Consider the following 17,235-nt stretch of genomic DNA (forward strand, 5'->3'; position numbering starts at 1 on the left):
ACGTCTTTACAGAGACGTCCCGGTTTGGTCTATATCTGGTTGAAAAGTGAAAGGTGAAATGTCGTCTTTTCAGTTCGTCTAAAAGACGTCTTTACAGAGACGTCCCGGTTTGGTCTATATCTGGTTGAAAAGTGAAAGGTGAAATGTCGTCTTTTCAAATCGTCTAAAAGACGTCTTTACAGAGACGTCCCGGTTTGGTCTATATCTGGTTGAAAAGTGAAAGGTGAATGTCGTCTTTTCAAATCGTCTAAAAGACGTCTTTACAGAGACGTCCCGGTTTGGTCTATATCTGGTTGAAAAGTGAAAGGTGAAATGTCGTCTTTTCAATTCGTCTAAAAGACGTCTTTACAGAGACGTCCCGGTTTGGTCTATATGTGGTTGAAAAGTGAAAGGTGAAATGTCGTCTTTTCAATTCGTCTAAAAGACGTCTTTACAGAGACGTCCCGGTTTGGTCTATATGTGGTTGAAAAGTGAAAGGTGAAATGTCGTCTTTTCAATTCGTCTAAAAGACGTCTTTACAGAGACGTCACTGTATGGTAGACCTATATTCGTCTTTTAAACGACCTGAAAATGTTGACTTCATTTCACTTTTCAACCAGTTTTAAAAAATAAACAGTAAACCAAATGTACAGTTCAAACATTTATTAACAAAGTACAAAACGACAACGGCTGAGATGCTCAAATTAAAATTCCCCTGTAAAGGGTTTCTTTTTAAAAAAAACATATTTTTAGAAAAAAAAAAAAAACATAACATGAACAGCATTAAATGAAACAAAAAAAACCAAACCAAAACAAACAAACAAAAAAAAAACAAAAAAGTCAGCCAACTCATCTGGCCTTGTAGCCGCCACCACCTGAGCGCCCTGGTGCGTGTTTCAGGTGGTCTGCCACAGCATGACTAATGTCATGTTCTGTTGCTTTTTGGCTCCAGCTTTTAACTGCAGCTGCAATGACAAAGAAAAACATGTTTTACCCACACAATTGATGAGACAATTCATATTTTTAATCAACTAATTAATAAATGTATTTAAATTTCATTATATTTGCTTGAAACCATTTTCCAGGACATTTTCCGCCAACTCCCATTCATTCTTTGGATAAGTGTTCTTTTCAACAGTTGTACCTTATTTTGTATATGATTGTTTCTGTTTATTCCTCTTTCACCCCCTGAAGTGTGACGTTAAGTCTGTGGCTTATCTATGCAATAATCTGTTATACAGGTGAAACTTAGAAAATTAGAATATCGTGCAAAAGTTCAGTCTTTCCCATGATTGTGAATTCTACTGAACCAGACTGAAAGACCTTTTAAAGGCTCAGAACTGTTTGCAAGTGTTTTGGATTAATTAGCTAATTAGAGTGTGACACTTTGAGCCAACAATACTGAACCTTTTCACAATAATATAATATTCTGAGATTTTGAATTGGGGGTTTTCATAAGCTGTAAGCCATAATCATCAGAATTATTATTTTTATTATTATTTATTTATCTATATATTTCAGCATATTCTTACTTTATTAGATGCTGAATTATGCCTTGCAGATCAACACATAAGGAAATGGGCACAGGAAGAATCGCTTATCAAAGTCTTGCCCCAAATTTCCACAATTATACATCAAATTAATATGTTCACATCTTACATTGTATTACATTAGTTTAGTTCATAGATCGACAGCAGAGCTAATAGGCCTTCTTTTTAGACCAAACAGTCCAGATAACGTGTATGCACATGTCTCAAAGTCTGTTCAGCATCCTTGATGCAGCCTTCTTTGTAGGATTTCAGTGTTCATTTCTTCAGTATTCCATGAGTCAAACGCCTCCTGGGACAAACTTCTCTTGGTGAAAGTGTATTAGGAGAATGTTATTGTACACAGTGACATTGTTTTCATTTCATGGTCACCCTGATTTCTTCATTATTTAGGTTTGGTAATCACTTATAACACATCTTATCTCATGCTTGAAGATTATAAAAAAATAACTTTGCATGTTATGAGTCTATATAATAGTTTCACCTTTTAAGTCGAATTACTGAAATAATTGAATTTTTGCACGATATTCTAATTTTTCGAGTTTCACCTGTATGTTTAAAAATCGTGCAAACTTGTTTTTGTTTTTAAGCCATGCCCACAACAGCTGCTGATCCTCTATCTGCTACTCAGCAAAGTACACAGGGAGAAGAGCCTGTGGTTGCAGGAGGAAAATCCTCATGCTTACAATCCAACACTAGAAACACTTTCAATTCAAGGTTGCTGATTTTTTTTCGCTAGGTATTTTGGAAAAGAAATCCAGCAGGTTCCATAAAGGCAAATAGGGCTCTGATAGCTGATGTCACGCAATAATGACAGGAAAACTTGGTTTTCAAATGATTGCCAAGCATAAAATTGCGAACAGTGAGCTTGTCTCTTCCCTAACTGTATTGTGAGTGAACGTGGTGGACATCTGTAGTGCCCCAGGATGGGACAAAGCAGATCAAATCCTCAAAGATGCAGAAAGGCAGAAGGGGTGGGTGAATTACTGCCATGACAGAAAAGTCAACATAAAAAAAAAAAATTGTGCATACCAATTACAACTTGGTACAGCTTTGTACCCTTGAAGGCCCTCTTGGTCCCGTGGCCCTTCATATTTAACATGGCCATGAGATTGTTGGTCATCAATCTGAAAGATAAGCATATGAGGTGTCTACAGTTAGTCTAATTCTTAAAAGAGGAGAGAGATGGTGAAGGAGAAATGGATGGAAGGAAATAGAGAAGGGGCAGATATGTTGAGCGAGGAGTCATGCAACAGGTATCACTGTCAGAATCTGAACTGAAAAATGACAGCTTGTGATTCTAATGTGTGGCTTGTTTTTATAAACCCAACAATACCTGTCCATGATCTTTGTTGTGCAGTCCCTGGTGTTTTTGCCACCAACTCTGCTCAACTGGGTAATCTACAGGGAGGCAAATTTATTTTCAGTGTATTAATACATTTACAGCACATTGCATGCCAGAATTGATATAATTTAGTATAATGACTGTAAGTAGGTTGCATTAGCAGGCAGAGTGGTGGGCAACCTTTTGGGGATCTACTATGCCCTTTTCTGTGGCTATACAGATCTATTATTGCAAGAGTGAAAATCACCACCACTACTAAGGCTGAGTAATTACAGGTGATAATGGAGACATGGTATGGTCGATATTTAACATCCTACTTTTAAATTAAGGCATGAGTGCTGCATTTGTTTGATAATCATAGGTCATCCTTGCTGGGTGACATCCTGGTTGCATCAAGTAATTATTATTAAATGTGGCAACTAATTGGTTTTGAAATTTAAGACAGATGTCCTTTTCTGGGTTGTTCAGATTATCGAGAGATCTATTCTGATCTAGTAGTAGATCAAAAAGACATGGTTGCCCACCTCCGGTCTACCACACATCGCACAAATTTTATTTTACCAGAACTTGTCTTTCATCATTTTGCTGAATCCTCTCCTCAGTGGCATCCAGCTCCTCCAGAGTGTCCATTCTATTCAGCTGGTAGGCTGACGCAATGGGGTCAGCCCCCCCAATACGCTTCACCTCCTGCATAAGTGCTACTAATTTTTTGAGGACACATTTCTGGAACTCTAAAATAGAAAAATGACATTTGAAAAAGAATGTTATTTCCATTTGACAATTACTTTATCCTCATCTTTGTAAACTGCATTAATTTTATTTTGAACACAAACATCTATGAAGCCTGCAATTCAATCTGTCCACATTTCATGTCTGTCACTTTAAAAACAGTGAGCACTGGCAGTTTGTTTAAACACGCTGTATTAAGACTGTACGAACACAAACACCTACATTTTGCAGGGATCTATTGTGCTTTCCACATGTTCTTATATTACTTGAACCACTTTAGATATGACATGATGTCACTTGCACTAAATGAAGCAAACCTTTATATGCACATGCCCCAAGGCCTCAACACAGTTCTGCGCATTGCTACTTACTGTAACACTACTTATGTATGTGCTTTTATTGGATGTTGTTTTTGATCTGTAAAGAAAATAATGCAAACTCAAAATAACCCAGTATAGTCTGCATGCACTTTACAGAAGAAAGGTGAAATAATGGCTTAAACAAAACATGCAAGTTAACATAAAATAAGTTCATGCAATAGCACAAATAGTGTGACTCTCAGCTACTTTGTCCCTAACATTTGGCCATGAATTAGGAAAGGTTGGGAAGAACTGGTCTAGGGAAAGCTTGCAGGAATGGATTTCAATCCAGGTGTGACTGACCATTATGACTACTGAGGTCAGACACACCTGGATAAATCAGTTTGTCCAATAATGTAGGACAGAAAACAAACAAGAAGCCTTAAATTCAGGAAGTAGTGGAGCTGTGCATAGAGTCCATTACAGATAAATTACTTACTGGCTGTGGACATTGGGAATGGCTCCGAAGGGGTCCTTGATGTCTGAGGCAGCTCTACATTTATACAGAGTGTAATAACAAATTCAGGTAAGATAATATAGCTCTGTTTGCTAATAGGATTGAAAATAATATGCCCACACATAGATTTTATGTTGACATTGTAACTGAGCAATCTTACCCTGTCTAGATCTGGAATGATGACTCTCACTCCTGTGAGAGGTGTTTGACCTCTCTCTGCCAGATCTGGATTTCTCTGTAACACCCAGGGAACACATGTGACAGAAATACAGGAAGATGCTCAGAAGATGAGGAGAAAAGGTTAAAAACTGACACTACACATTACATCAAAACCAATTTCGTAACATTAGGCACTGACATTTTAACTGAGCAATCTTACCCTGTCTAGATCTGGAATGATGACTCTCACTCCTGTGAGAGGTGTTTGACCTCTCTCTGCCAGATCTGGATTTCTCTGTAACACCCAGGGAACACATGTGACAGAAATACAGGAAGATGCTCAGAAGATGAGGAGAAAAGGTTAAAAACTGACACTACACATTACATCAAAACCAATTTCGTAACATTAGGCACTGACATTATAACTGAGCAATCTTACCCTGTCTAGATCTGGAATGATGACTCTCACTCCTGTGAGAGGTGTTTGACCTCTCTCTGCCAGATCTGGATTTCCCTGTAACACCCAGAGAATGTCATGTGATAAAGGGAAAGGGAGATGCTTAGAATGCTCAGATCACTCTTGTTATTGGACAACATTCCCACAAAAGCAGCACATTAGGTGTTTACACTATGTTCCTGCGGAAGAGCTGGAGGAAGTGTTTGGGGAGAGGGAAGTTTGGGCGTCCCTGCTCAGGCTGCTGCCCCCGTGACCCGGCCCCGATGACAGAGGAAGAAAATGGATAGATTGATGGATGGATATATTACCTTGTTTGGGAGTTGAACTTGCAAGAAGACATGGTATCACGGGTGATAAAGAAGAGACGTGCCCTCTGTCTCCTACTGCACCAACAGCAGCACATGTGGGACATGAGGACAGAAACATGCTGCATGCTAAATATGCACAGAATGTATATAGAAAACGTATGCATCTATTAAATAAAATCATAACAGTTAATAAATAATCTCTCGAATGCTGCGCTCTGATTGGTCAATTGCTGCATTCTGCGGTCACTTATTTCTGTATGTTGTCAAGGCCATTGCTAGGGACACTGCTCTGATTAGTGGAGCACAGAAAAGAGAAACTATGTGGGATATTTACCTTATGCATCATTTTTACCATTATTAAACGGCTTTGGAGTTCGGACCAATTGGGATGTTAAGATAACAATTTGTAACTTGTTACAGAGAGAGTGGAGGCTCCTTCCACCTACTGGCTGGAAACCCAACCTGCTGATCGGAGCCTAAGACCCGGTGTCACAGTTGCTCGTCTCAGTGGCAGCTCCGCGACACAGTCGCAACCCTTAATCTCTTGTTCATGTCGTATTTTTAAGTCGTATTATGATCAACATTACATTATGTTTCAAATTAATTATTTCACTCGTAAGCTATGTAATAGGCGGGATAATGTATAGTTGGTCGATTGTTATGGAGAAATAAACCCCTTCAGGATGAAGTGTCCGGGTTCCATACATCCTGTTGGGGTTTATTTCTCCATAACAACCTCCGAACTATACTTTATCCCTTACGTATCCAAGTCTGTATGATCATCTTACCATGTCTGGGAGATGAATTAGCAGATGAACCCGCAGATGAGGGACTCTGTGAAGTGGAGTAGACTATATCACTCCCATGGTGGGATCGCTGCCCTACAACACCAACAAGAGCAGATGTGGAACAGGAAAACAGGAACACACTTAAATTGATTAACTGAACTGAGATTTCGAAAAAAAAAAAAAGTTCCTTTTTAACAATAAGGAGTCTTCAAATGTCACAAAAAAAGGACTCAGGGGAAAATGGCAGGTAACACACAGGTGACCCCAACAGGGCTGGGACAACAGATAAGCCAACAAAGGACAATGGACACTGGAATGGAGAGTGATAAATGATTGCTTGCTATACAACATATCTTACCATGAGTACTGGAATTTTCAGCTCTATTGTCATATGAGCCACATGGATCGGCCAACTCATCCATAGAGGATCCTGTAATCAAGTTTCAAATACCATGTATGAAACTTACATTTGACACCAATTCAGACAACGTGAATTGTATCCAAGCTTTAAATTAAGGTAATATACTGGTATGTGCAGTGCGATAATGCAATATAAAATTATCTGTTGTCCATCCCAACAATATCATGCCAAAAGTATGACACTTCTGTTGAACCCTGGCTTATTAGGCCCACTCAACTTACCTCCATCAGTGATGTCATCAGTATTGGCATGAGCCTTCTTATTAATTTCCGGAGGCTTTGGATAAGCCTCCAGACTGGATTTTTTACTTAGGTATAATATACAATAAAGATTCATACATCATCATGCACTAATTATGTTGTAAAAAACTGTATATTTGAAAAAGCCTTTCAAAATCTGTAAAAGAGTAAAACAATATATTCATACTCACTTGATGGTTTTGTTGATTTCATCTCATCATCTTCTGACAAAAATCCTGAAATCATTAGATAATTAAGTACTTTTACAAGTAAAACATGAATGACATTTTTAAAGTTGGGAGCATTTATTCAATTACCTTCAATATAATCCTGAAATTTTCTTTTCTTCACCAGCCTCTTGGTTGTCACTTCTGGGACGGTGGTTTCCTTATCCGTTTGGGCAGAAGTGTAATCATATATTTCACACTCTTTCTCATTTTCTAGGAAAGGTGTCATCCAAAAAAGATTCACATTAATAGAAGTACGATTGTACTGTCTCTGACGCTAAATGACAAGTCAAATGCCAAAACAAACATGGAATTGTCTGCTTCATTATTTTTCAAAGCACTTGTTTTTACTTTTTAAAAATATAGAAATGACATACCTGACGTCATCTTAATTTTCACAAGTGTGAAAGCCTCCCAGTCCTCTTCTGGGTCCATCTTTTTTTTATGTGCAGAACGCACATTGTGCTTGGGCCATCGCAAAACTTTTTGTTCTTCTTCGATCCAGTTTTTTGGGACAACGCCTTCATAGTGTCTTTCCCCTTCTATCCAAACACACCTTGCATACACCATTGTCTGAAAAATATATGTTTATTATAATAGACTTTACTTTGGACAAGTGAAAATACACATTTCTAGGGGTGCTCTGGGTTATAGGGATGTGTGTATCGATCTTGAAATATATACTTCCGATCTAGACGTGTGTTTTTTAGAATCGATCTTCACATCAAAATATCAATCCCAAGTCCGCTTTCACAACTTTTTTTGATCCACACTACAGAATCCCAAGCCGCAAACATATGATGAAAGGCACAATTGCAGACTTGTACAACAGCTGTATAGAGAAAGTAAAGGCAGCTCTACAACGTGCACACAGCGTGGTTCTCACAACAGATATGTGGACTTCGAGGACCACAGAAGCATATTTGACTGTGTCCTGCCATTTCATTCACAACTGGCAAATGCAAGACTTTGTTTTGGAAACTCGATGTTTCCATGGTCAACACATAGCAGACAACATTAGTCAAGAGATGAAAAGAATAACAGATGAGTGGGCCATAACTCAGAAGGTGATAGCAGTTGTCACAGACAACGGTGCTAATATCATTTCTGCTGTTCACAAGGCTGGGTGGAAGCACTACCCTTAACTGAAATGCAGGAAACTAACCTCAGAGCTGTCTTCTGCAGCCCCATTACTTTGCTGGCAAAGCCACAAGCAAACCTTCCCGTCCCTCAGCAAACTTGCAGCCAAGTACCTCGGAATCAACTGCTTCATCTGTACCCTCAGAGTGGTTATTTTCCAAGGCAGGAGAGTTAGTGAGCCAGAGAAGAAACAGACTGAAAGGGGATCATGTCAACATGCTGTTGTTTCTCACCAAAAACATATAAACTGGAAATGACAGAGAATGTAGAATGTCACTTTTGTTGTTGAAGTTCAAGTTCTGACTACTGTGTCTGGTCCAAAAAGAATTATATCCAAGTCAGAGCAACTGTTCTTATTTTCATTTTTATGAGAGATTTTAAAATTAAAAATAACAGTCCAGGATTCATTCAATTTCGTGTAACAAAGGGAAAATGGCATAGCCTCCACAGTGTGGTAGACAAAGAGCTTTCCTTTTCAAGTCCTGAATTTGTAGGACCTTTGTTTTAGCCATGCTGTGGATATTGGCAACAAAAGCAACATGGATGAGTTTTGACTGGCAAGGCTTCTCAAAGAGGTTGGAGGTTCGTCGATCAGAGATCACGCTGCAAACCAATTTGCCATCAGGTCTTTTCTCTGTAACAAATGCCACACTGTCATCCTGGAGTAGAAAGCAGCTGTCCTTCATCTTCACTGACACAAAGGGCAGTGGCCTTTGCTTCTGCATCTCACTTTTTCGTGAACAGGCCTGCTCTGCCATACGTTTTGCCACTTGCACCAAAGGGTTGTGGCTGGTCTTCACAAGCTTCTTGATTTTTTGAAGATGGCTCTCAAAGGGAAAAGCAGACACATTGTTCAAGGAGCAATCAAAATGTGCAACATCTTCATGGAGGTGTTTTACTGCATGCACATTGTAGACAGTGAATTTGTTTCCGTAGATCTCAGTGCAGTTGTTCACAAAATGATTTAGGAGCTCAGTTGCATATGGCAGTAACTGCTTTCGTCTTTCACGGTCTGTAGTGAGAAGGACTGACATCCCAACTGAAAGGCAGAGGAAGTGGTGGTACAAGTCTGGGCCCACAATCCCACAGAGTACCACAGGTCCAGTGTATAGTAAAAACTGTCTGAACTCTGTGGCTTTCCATCTGTCCAGCTCATGAAGGGATCTGGGTTTCCTCGCCAGTTCACTGACCACTGCATTCCTCAATCCAACAAGTCTATTGGAGAGTTCAGCTCTCTGTCCTGGACGGAGCCTCCGAGGGTTGGGGGTTCGACACAGGTAATGAAGGATGCGTCTCACTACTCCAAGACAAACGAGATGCATATAATCAAGTACAAATGAGGTGACACATGGGATGCCTGCTCTGATCAATGGTGTCTCTCCATTCTGATGTTTTGCTGTGTAGGCCAGCTGGCTGAACTTTTCATCTGTTCTTTTTGGGAATGTATCCTTGCTGTTGTACACTACTTTGCCCAACCATTCACCTCCCTCTTCACATCTTTCGCAGCTTGAGTATCCTGTGTGGTAGGTAATGTTTTTTAGGAAAGCTCTTGCTGGAGCATCACATATAAATGCTTTTATATCCACATGTACGACTCTTCCATTGTGCTGTACTCCATTTTCCTTTAACCTCCTAATTTCTTCCACCAAATCCTGGATGTAGTCTTCCAGTGGTTCTGGTTTAGCCGCACCACTGAACAGACCAACAATGAAAGGCTCAAATCCATCCACTTTTGCCAACATGGGCCAGAACTGGGCACCGCTTGACTTGAATAATGGTACACCATCAACATTTATGCACACAGCAATGTTTTCTGTTGAAGCTGGGCACTGCAGAAGTATACGGCCTATGCCTTTTCCTAGGCCATAATAAATGTACTCCCCACCACATTTTGTCTGGCGTTCAACTACTCTTGGAGTGGAGAGAAGTGTTCTTGAATCAGTAGGTAGTTCATGATATCCATGTTTCCGAAGGATTCGAAGCAGGTCATTAATTGATTTGTGGGTCTGATTATTGGTGACTGCCCAATCTGCCAAGTCACTGCATAGGTCTAATCTGTCTTCATCTAGGTGCTCATTGACTTCCTCAGTTAACTCTTCAAATCTGTCATCTTCTGAGTCAAGGCATACATAGTGTCTTTCTGGTTCCATTGGATTGATCTCATTATCTTGATCCATTGGATTGATCTCATCATCAAGAATCATGTTTTCGTCACAGGAATCATGATCCATAAAAATCTCTTCATCACTGTCATCCTCAGCTAAACTGTTAACCATATAATTGATCTTCCTCCAGTTTTTTAGATAGCTTGATGCCATTTTTTTGACAGTAATGTGTTAATTGGGAACACTAACCTCTTGCTCCTGTACCCTCTCAGTATCCACAATCTGCTCTCTGTTCTCTCTCAATCCAAAACCTGTGAAATGAGACAAACAATAACTAATTAAAGCCCAATACAATAATAACACACAAGTCATTGACATTGTAATGGACACTATAAATATGCCCCTTTTTGGCAACTACTAAGATCAGTAAGCAAATGTCACACATGATTAAATAACTCAACACACTGACTTCTTATCAGCTTACATTAAAAAAAGCTATTCAGGTAACATTCGGCTTCGCTGGAAAAAACATCACAGAAAAAGAATATGATGCAACTCTTAAATTTGAATCAGTAGTTTAACTTTTCCTGAGAACACAGTCTTTCATTTTTGAATAACATTTAGGATAGTTGCATCATTTTGTGTATCAACTTAAAATAAACAATAAAATCAATAATTATATCCTTCTTAAGCGAGTGGTTGTATATCAGTGTGTGTGGGGTCAGATCTTTTTTCTTTCATTTTTTTTTAAACTTGTAAAGCACTTTATGTTCCATTTGTATGAAAGGTGCTACAGGCTAAACAAATGGGAAGGCTATTTATTGGAGAGAGTGGGTATATCTCAAAATGTTTACCCAGAGTTTTTGTGTTGAATCCCACAACGAATAGTTAAAAGACGTTGTCACAACCTCAACTCTAACCTGCCATCTAAACCTGGACAAAACACACCAGACGTAACGACAACAAAAAACTCTCACTGCGCATGAAACACGTTCTTAAAATCGTCATCGATCCGCATATTGGCACGACCATGGGCACTAACAACCCAGTCACCAAAACCTCTGTTAATGCAAAGAAAATTACATTTGGGCACAGAGGCCTACACACAATACAAACACTACAGCTCTTATGCCTGCATTAGGCTGTACTGTAAAATGAAACGTGATTGTTATAACAATTGTTATATAGTCCTATTCATAGCCTATTCATACCAGTCCATAATCACAAAGAAATGCTTTAACCATGCACCAGATATCCCTAATAACTAATCCCATATCATGTACTAAGATGCACAAACCTGAATTTGATTGGTTAAGAACGCAGCAGAATGCCAGAGCGTATTGCCAGCTGACCGCACAGAAGCGCAGAGGATCAGCGTGCGCAGACTGGTGTAATTTAATCATTTTGCCACACTATTGTCTGATTTAGTTATATGCCGTGTTCCAAGCGGGATAATGTGCGATGTGGTGGTGATCAGCTGATCTATTTAGCGCAAAGTTGCTATAGAGGCAGCAGGACGCGGTAGCAACAGCTGGCAAAGTGGGAGCCTGTTGCCAGCTGACAGCACAGAAGCGCAGAGGATCAGCAGCGCTGTGTCCACTCAGAGCCAGCAGACTGGTGTATTTTAGCCTAATCATTATTTTGTGTTACATTATTGAATTATTTAGTTGTAGTTGTAATCAGATTGTTCACTTGTTGCACGTGCGTTTGTGAAAGGCTATCCTCTTAACGGAACACCCTTTCGGTCCCGAATGTTTTAACGGAACGGCGTTCCCTTCCGGTCCGGCTCATTTTGACCCCTGACAACACCAGAGTACGGTGGCCGGGAAGTGCAAACCAACATTACAAACTGTGAGACAAAATTACGTTTTGGAAAACATTTTTACATATCATAAAACAACATTACATTACCATAACACATTTACAATTCCCGAAACAAATTTACATTTCAGAAAACAAATTAACAAATACAATCTACCGGAAAGGGAACGTCCCAAATACCGGGTTGACCCGGAAGTGATAACGGAAGCGGGTCAATTCGAGTTGTTGACATTTTCAATGGACGGAGATGGACAGAGACATGTTTTGCCCGTTTTGTGGACAACATATGAGCCGATTAACGCGGTTTTGTTTTTCGTGTGGTCGGTCGTTACAGTGTTTAAGAGGCATGGACCAGACCGGCGGACCAGATATGTTAGAGCAGTGCATACAGTACACGAAAAACAAAACCGTGTTAATTGGCTCATGTGTTTGCCACAAAACGGGCAAAACATGACAAGAGGCCTTTCTCAATATGCGTTCTTCTCTGTACTTGTGTTCTTGTGTACTTGAGAAACGTCATCAGTCTGAGCCCAAGTACTGTTCCAATTAAAAAGTCCGCATCTCGCCAAGTACAGTCAAATACCCGGATGTGTTCTTGCCCCTCCTATTTTATCGAGGATGCATCGGGTGGTGACTTGTGTGGACTTGGGGCAGCCACGTATCCCAGAATGCATTTCGTAGCAACGATCGCGGAGGAGAGGACTCACAACTGTAAAGTTACAAGTTTCGAAATACTACTGTTTTAGTAGTACGGAATGTGGTTTTAAGATTATTTTATGTGAGAAAGTGGATGTTAAAACTTAAAATCTGTGGTCGATTCATCACGATAGCGCGTAGTTTAAAATTTGCTCCAAAGTTTTCGGAGATAACCGGCAGACGAGGCGCGATGGTGACGTCATCAAGTACGCTGCCGTCCCTATTGCAGAATGACCGTCCTGCGTCCTCCCGTCCTGGAGAGACTGTACTCCCAGGTCGAACTTTCTAAGTCCGAACTGCTAAGTTCGTAAGTCCGAACTTGGCGTACTTGGTATTCTCTGTCCATCTCCGTCTATTGAAAACATCAACAATTCGAACTGACCCGCTCCCGTTATCACTTCCGGGTCAACCCCGTATTTGGGACGTTCCCTTTCCGGTAGATTGTATTTGTTAATTTGTTTTCTGAAATGTAAATTTGTTTCGCCACTTGTAAATTTGTCTCGGCACTTGTAAAAGTGTTTCACGTCTTGTTAATTTGTTTTCTGAAATGTAAAATTGTCTCAGATTTTGTAATGTTGGTTTGCACCTCCCGGCCACCGTACCAGAGGGATTATTCTGACCTGCACTTTCTCTCTTTGATGAGACATAAAACAGAGCATACCGCATTACGTTTTCATACCATGATTTAACCTGGTACCGCCAGCCCATGCCTGAAAGCCCCACATTACCACAACTTAGCAAAACGTTTTGGGCACCTGAACAGCGGTGTAACGTTTGCCTAACATTACACTGACAACGTTAGCTGGAACTGCAGCTGCTCGAGCCTCTCCTACACCTGCCTGGCCATGTCACACGCGGCTTCCAACACAACAGCTTTACCTGACTGAACGCTTTAGCGCTCATGATAATAATAATAATCACAACAACAACAACAACAACAATAATAATAATAATACAGCTATGTTAAATGTACATCCTAAGTTTTTCAGGCAGCTATCAACGTCGCTGTCTGCATAAGATTTGCCCGGAAAGAAAGCTAAATTGGGAGGGTTTGTCGACCTAGCGTGCTAACATTAACAATATAACATATAACACATTTTAGTTGCCTTTTATCCAAATTATTCATAAAATTATGGAAAGAAAACTTACCGTGTGTGTCTCCTTCGCTGCTCACTGACAAATGTGCCGAAATAAAGAACCCGCCCCTCTCCTTCTCCACTGACCAATCACCTTCAGGTACTTGAATTTTTTATTTTTGAGTGACCAATAGCTGCTGCCGTGCATTACCGCCAAGATACCGTATAGGTCACTTCACTTCCGCTTTCTAACCGTTATGGGCTCACGCGGCAAACTCCATCCATGCTAGACTGGACTAATGGGTGATTTTCTGAATTCGGTGCACTTTGAGTCTCACAACTTTTGAAAAATGAACCACAAATAATTGGATTTCTCAACACTACATCTGATAATGGACCACTTAAACCTCTAAGAAAATACATTTTCCCACCTCAGGCATGAAATCCCAAACATTATTGGGCATTTGTTGGTTACTAAAAATTGCTTGCTTTGAGTTCAACCCCAGACAACTTGATCCCTGTGTGAATGTAATTTTAAAAATATTTCAGGCCAATTCTTTTAGAACCTTAATTATCAAATGTCCCTAGTTTTAAAATAACTTACTTTAAGTAGAATATTTACTTTTAAATATTCAAAAGATAAGTATCAAGTAGGACATGAGAACTTTATTCCAACCATGGCTGTAATCTGACTAAGATGTCCATGTAAACACGTTTACATGGACATCTTAGTCAGATGAGCTATTAATAGCTCACTATATGTTAGCCTGCATCCCTCTATTGACTGCAGCATCCAGAACTCAGCATGCCCAGTTTTTAACAGGAAAAAGAAAGAGTATAGTGCTGGCATCCCTACACTAATTTCCTGTTAAATGTAGAATTGATAGGGTGGATGTTTGGCACGGTTGGTGGGGCGTCTGCCTCGTATGCTGGTCCTCTGCTCCGGCCGCTGGTTCGATTCCCACCCTTGACTCTTTGCTGCGTGTCGTCCCCCCTCTCTCTGTCTTGTTTTCTCTAGCCTGTCCTATCAATAAAGGCAAAAATGCCAAAACTAAAAATAAAAATACGATTGATACATTTTATGTTTGTTTTAAATGGCCCAGTTGTCACTGACTGTTTTGGGCTAAGTTTTGAACAAATAAGACAGACTACGGTTGAGGGTGCTTGTCGGAGGACACTCCTGCGGCCGTGAAGGCAGCGTCCTTCAACCCTGGATTTCCCCTTCTTCTTTTTGTTTTTTAGATATTACACTTTTTTTCTCCATAAGAAATTTAAGAGCATTTCCACTTACAGGTAAATTCATGTAAATTTGGACCAAATCAGACAGGCTAAAAGCAGCCCAATATTCAATGTGTATTTTTGGCAACATTCGGACCAAATCAGACAGACTAAACTCAGTCCACCTTTCGAGCTTGATTTTTGTACCAAATCTGGACCAAATTTGGACCAAATCAGACGGGCTGCAGCCCAATATTCTATGTCTATTTTTGGGCTAAATTTGGACCAAATCAGACGGACTAAACTCAGCCCAATTTTCAACGTCTATTTTTGGGCCAAATTTGGACCAAATAAGATGACTAAACTCAGCCCAATTTTCAACGTCTATTTTTGGGCTAAATTTGGACCAAATCAGACGGGCTAAACTCAGCCCAATTTTCAGCTTCTATTTTTGGGCCAAATTTTGACGAAATCAGACGGACTAAACTCAGCCCAATATTCTATGTCTATTTTTGGGCTAAATTTGGACCAAATCAGACGGGCTAAACTCAGCCCAATTTTCAGCTTCTATTTTTGGGCCAAATTTTGACGAAATCAGACGGACTAAACTCAGCCCAATATTCTATGTCTATTTTTGGGCTAAATTTGGACCAAATCAGACGGACTAAACTCAGCCCAATTTTCAACGTCTATTTTTGGGCCAAATTTGGACCAAATAAGATGACTAAACTCAGCCCAATTTTCAACGTCTATTTTTGGGCTAAATTTGGACCAAATCAGAGGGGCTAAACTCAGCCCAATTTTCAGCTTCTATTTTTGGGCCAAATTTTGACAAAATCAGACGGACTAAACTCAGCCCAATTTTCAACGTCTATTTTTGGGCAAAATTTGGACCAAATCAGACGGGCTAAACTCAGCCCAATTTTCAGCTTCTATTTTTGGGCCAAATTTTGACGAAATCAGACGGACTAAACTCAGCCCAATTTTCAACGTCTATTTTTGGGCTAATTTTGGACCATATCCGACGGACTAAACTCAACCCAATTTTCAACGTCTATTTTTGGGCTAAATTTGGACCAAATCCGACGGACTAAACTCAGCCCAATTTTCAATGTCTATTTTTGGGCTAAATTTGGACCAAATCCGACGGACTAAACTCAGCCCAATTTTCAACGTCTATTTTTGGGCCAAATTTGGACCAAATCAGACGGGCTAAACTCAGCCCAATTTTCAACGTATATTTTTGGGCTAAATCCAGACAATGACGGACCAACCAGATTTAGCCCAAAAAACAACATCCAAATGACGTCTAGTGTTGGGAGGGACTCCTCTCTATAAAGTGCAATAGTAATAGAAAGAAAAGTAATAGTAATAGGAGGGCCACCAAATAAGTTGTAAATCTGCACGCAAACATCGCAGCGCAGTTACCAAAACCACAGTTAAAAGATAGAATTAAAAAGAACTGAAAAACACACTAAATGAACAAAAACAAATGAAAACAACAGAGCTACTGCAACAGGCGGCCACCTAACACAGTGCCATCTTGCTCACATTACAGTGAACTCTGAGCCCGATGGAGCATGTAGCGAATTAAAAAAGACTTTTCTCATTTCTTTTTGGATAAATAAATGTTTAAACCCAACCTGATTAGAAATGCATAGGGTTTACTCTCTTTTCATTTCAAAGCCCACAATTTACATACCTGGATCATGGAGTGCTTCTTGCATATCCTTGCCTCCCTTTACCTCTATCACTAATTGTTACGATCTGCCACCTGTCTTGTCCTAGTGCTTTCTTTTCCCCTTTTCCCTAGTGTTATCTGGTAGTCTGTCTGTTCCCCTGTCTGTCTAAATTGAGTGTTTCCCTAAACCCAGCTGGCTCCACCTTGTGAGCTGCACACCTGGCGCACATTCACCTGATTAAAGCATAGGATAAAAGGGAGGCTCCCCTTGCTACCTGTTGCCAGATTATCCTGATCTCTCCGGTGTACTTCTGTGTGTTTCCCAGCGTGAATAACCCCTCGTTATTGTGTTTATGATTAATGTTTGATTTTTGCCTGTGTGCCACCATAACGTGTGCTTTTTTTGTTTCAGTGCCTGTCACGTCTGCACTATTTTTGTCTGCCCGTTCCTCTGTGTCCTTTTGTTTGTTCCACTCCTTTTGA

General features: G+C 40.1%; 1 protein-coding gene and 1 long non-coding RNA gene across 2 annotated transcripts; both read right to left on the minus strand.

Moving 5' to 3' along the window:
• Nucleotides 1–780: 780 nt before the first annotated feature.
• LOC143328691 (uncharacterized) lies at nucleotides 781–6,850 on the minus strand. Its single transcript, XM_076743980.1, has 12 exons — nucleotides 6,771–6,850; nucleotides 6,487–6,558; nucleotides 6,129–6,221; nucleotides 5,341–5,415; nucleotides 5,015–5,089; nucleotides 4,796–4,870; nucleotides 4,577–4,651; nucleotides 4,399–4,452; nucleotides 3,433–3,602; nucleotides 2,863–2,927; nucleotides 2,559–2,653; nucleotides 781–944 (listed from the first exon to the last, which is right to left on the minus strand). The coding sequence occupies exons 2-12, from the start codon at nucleotides 6,548–6,550 to the stop codon at nucleotides 829–831; spliced, it is 957 nt and encodes a 318-aa protein (XP_076600095.1). The 5' UTR covers nucleotides 6,551–6,558; nucleotides 6,771–6,850; the 3' UTR covers nucleotides 781–828.
• A 258-nt stretch (nucleotides 6,851–7,108) lies between these two features.
• On the minus strand, nucleotides 7,109–11,637 carry LOC143328696 (uncharacterized). The gene is made up of 4 exons (XR_013077841.1): nucleotides 11,558–11,637; nucleotides 10,510–10,571; nucleotides 7,393–7,588; nucleotides 7,109–7,228 (listed from the first exon to the last, which is right to left on the minus strand). It is a non-coding gene; the product is annotated as an uncharacterized LOC143328696 (long non-coding RNA).
• Nucleotides 11,638–17,235: the final 5,598 nt, after the last annotated feature.

The sequence above is a fragment of the Chaetodon auriga genome, chromosome 11, assembly GCF_051107435.1.
Source record: "Chaetodon auriga isolate fChaAug3 chromosome 11, fChaAug3.hap1, whole genome shotgun sequence".
Classification (NCBI taxonomy): Eukaryota; Metazoa; Chordata; class Actinopteri; order Chaetodontiformes; family Chaetodontidae; genus Chaetodon; species Chaetodon auriga.

What these genes read in the sequence shown, in the direction of transcription:
- LOC143328691 (XM_076743980.1), bottom strand. Translation starts at nt 6,550, where the DNA reads ATGGATGAGTTGGCCGATCCATGTGGCTCATATGACAATAGAGCTGAA. An exon ending in TCATTCCAGATCTAGACAGG is followed by an intron (nt 4,652 to 4,795) that starts GTAAGATTGCTC and finishes TGGGTGTTACAG; the next exon opens with AGAAATCCAGATCTGGCAGA. An exon ending in ATTCCCAATGTCCACAGCCA is followed by an intron (nt 3,603 to 4,398) that starts GTAAGTAATTTA and finishes TTTCTATTTTAG; the next exon opens with AGTTCCAGAAATGTGTCCTC.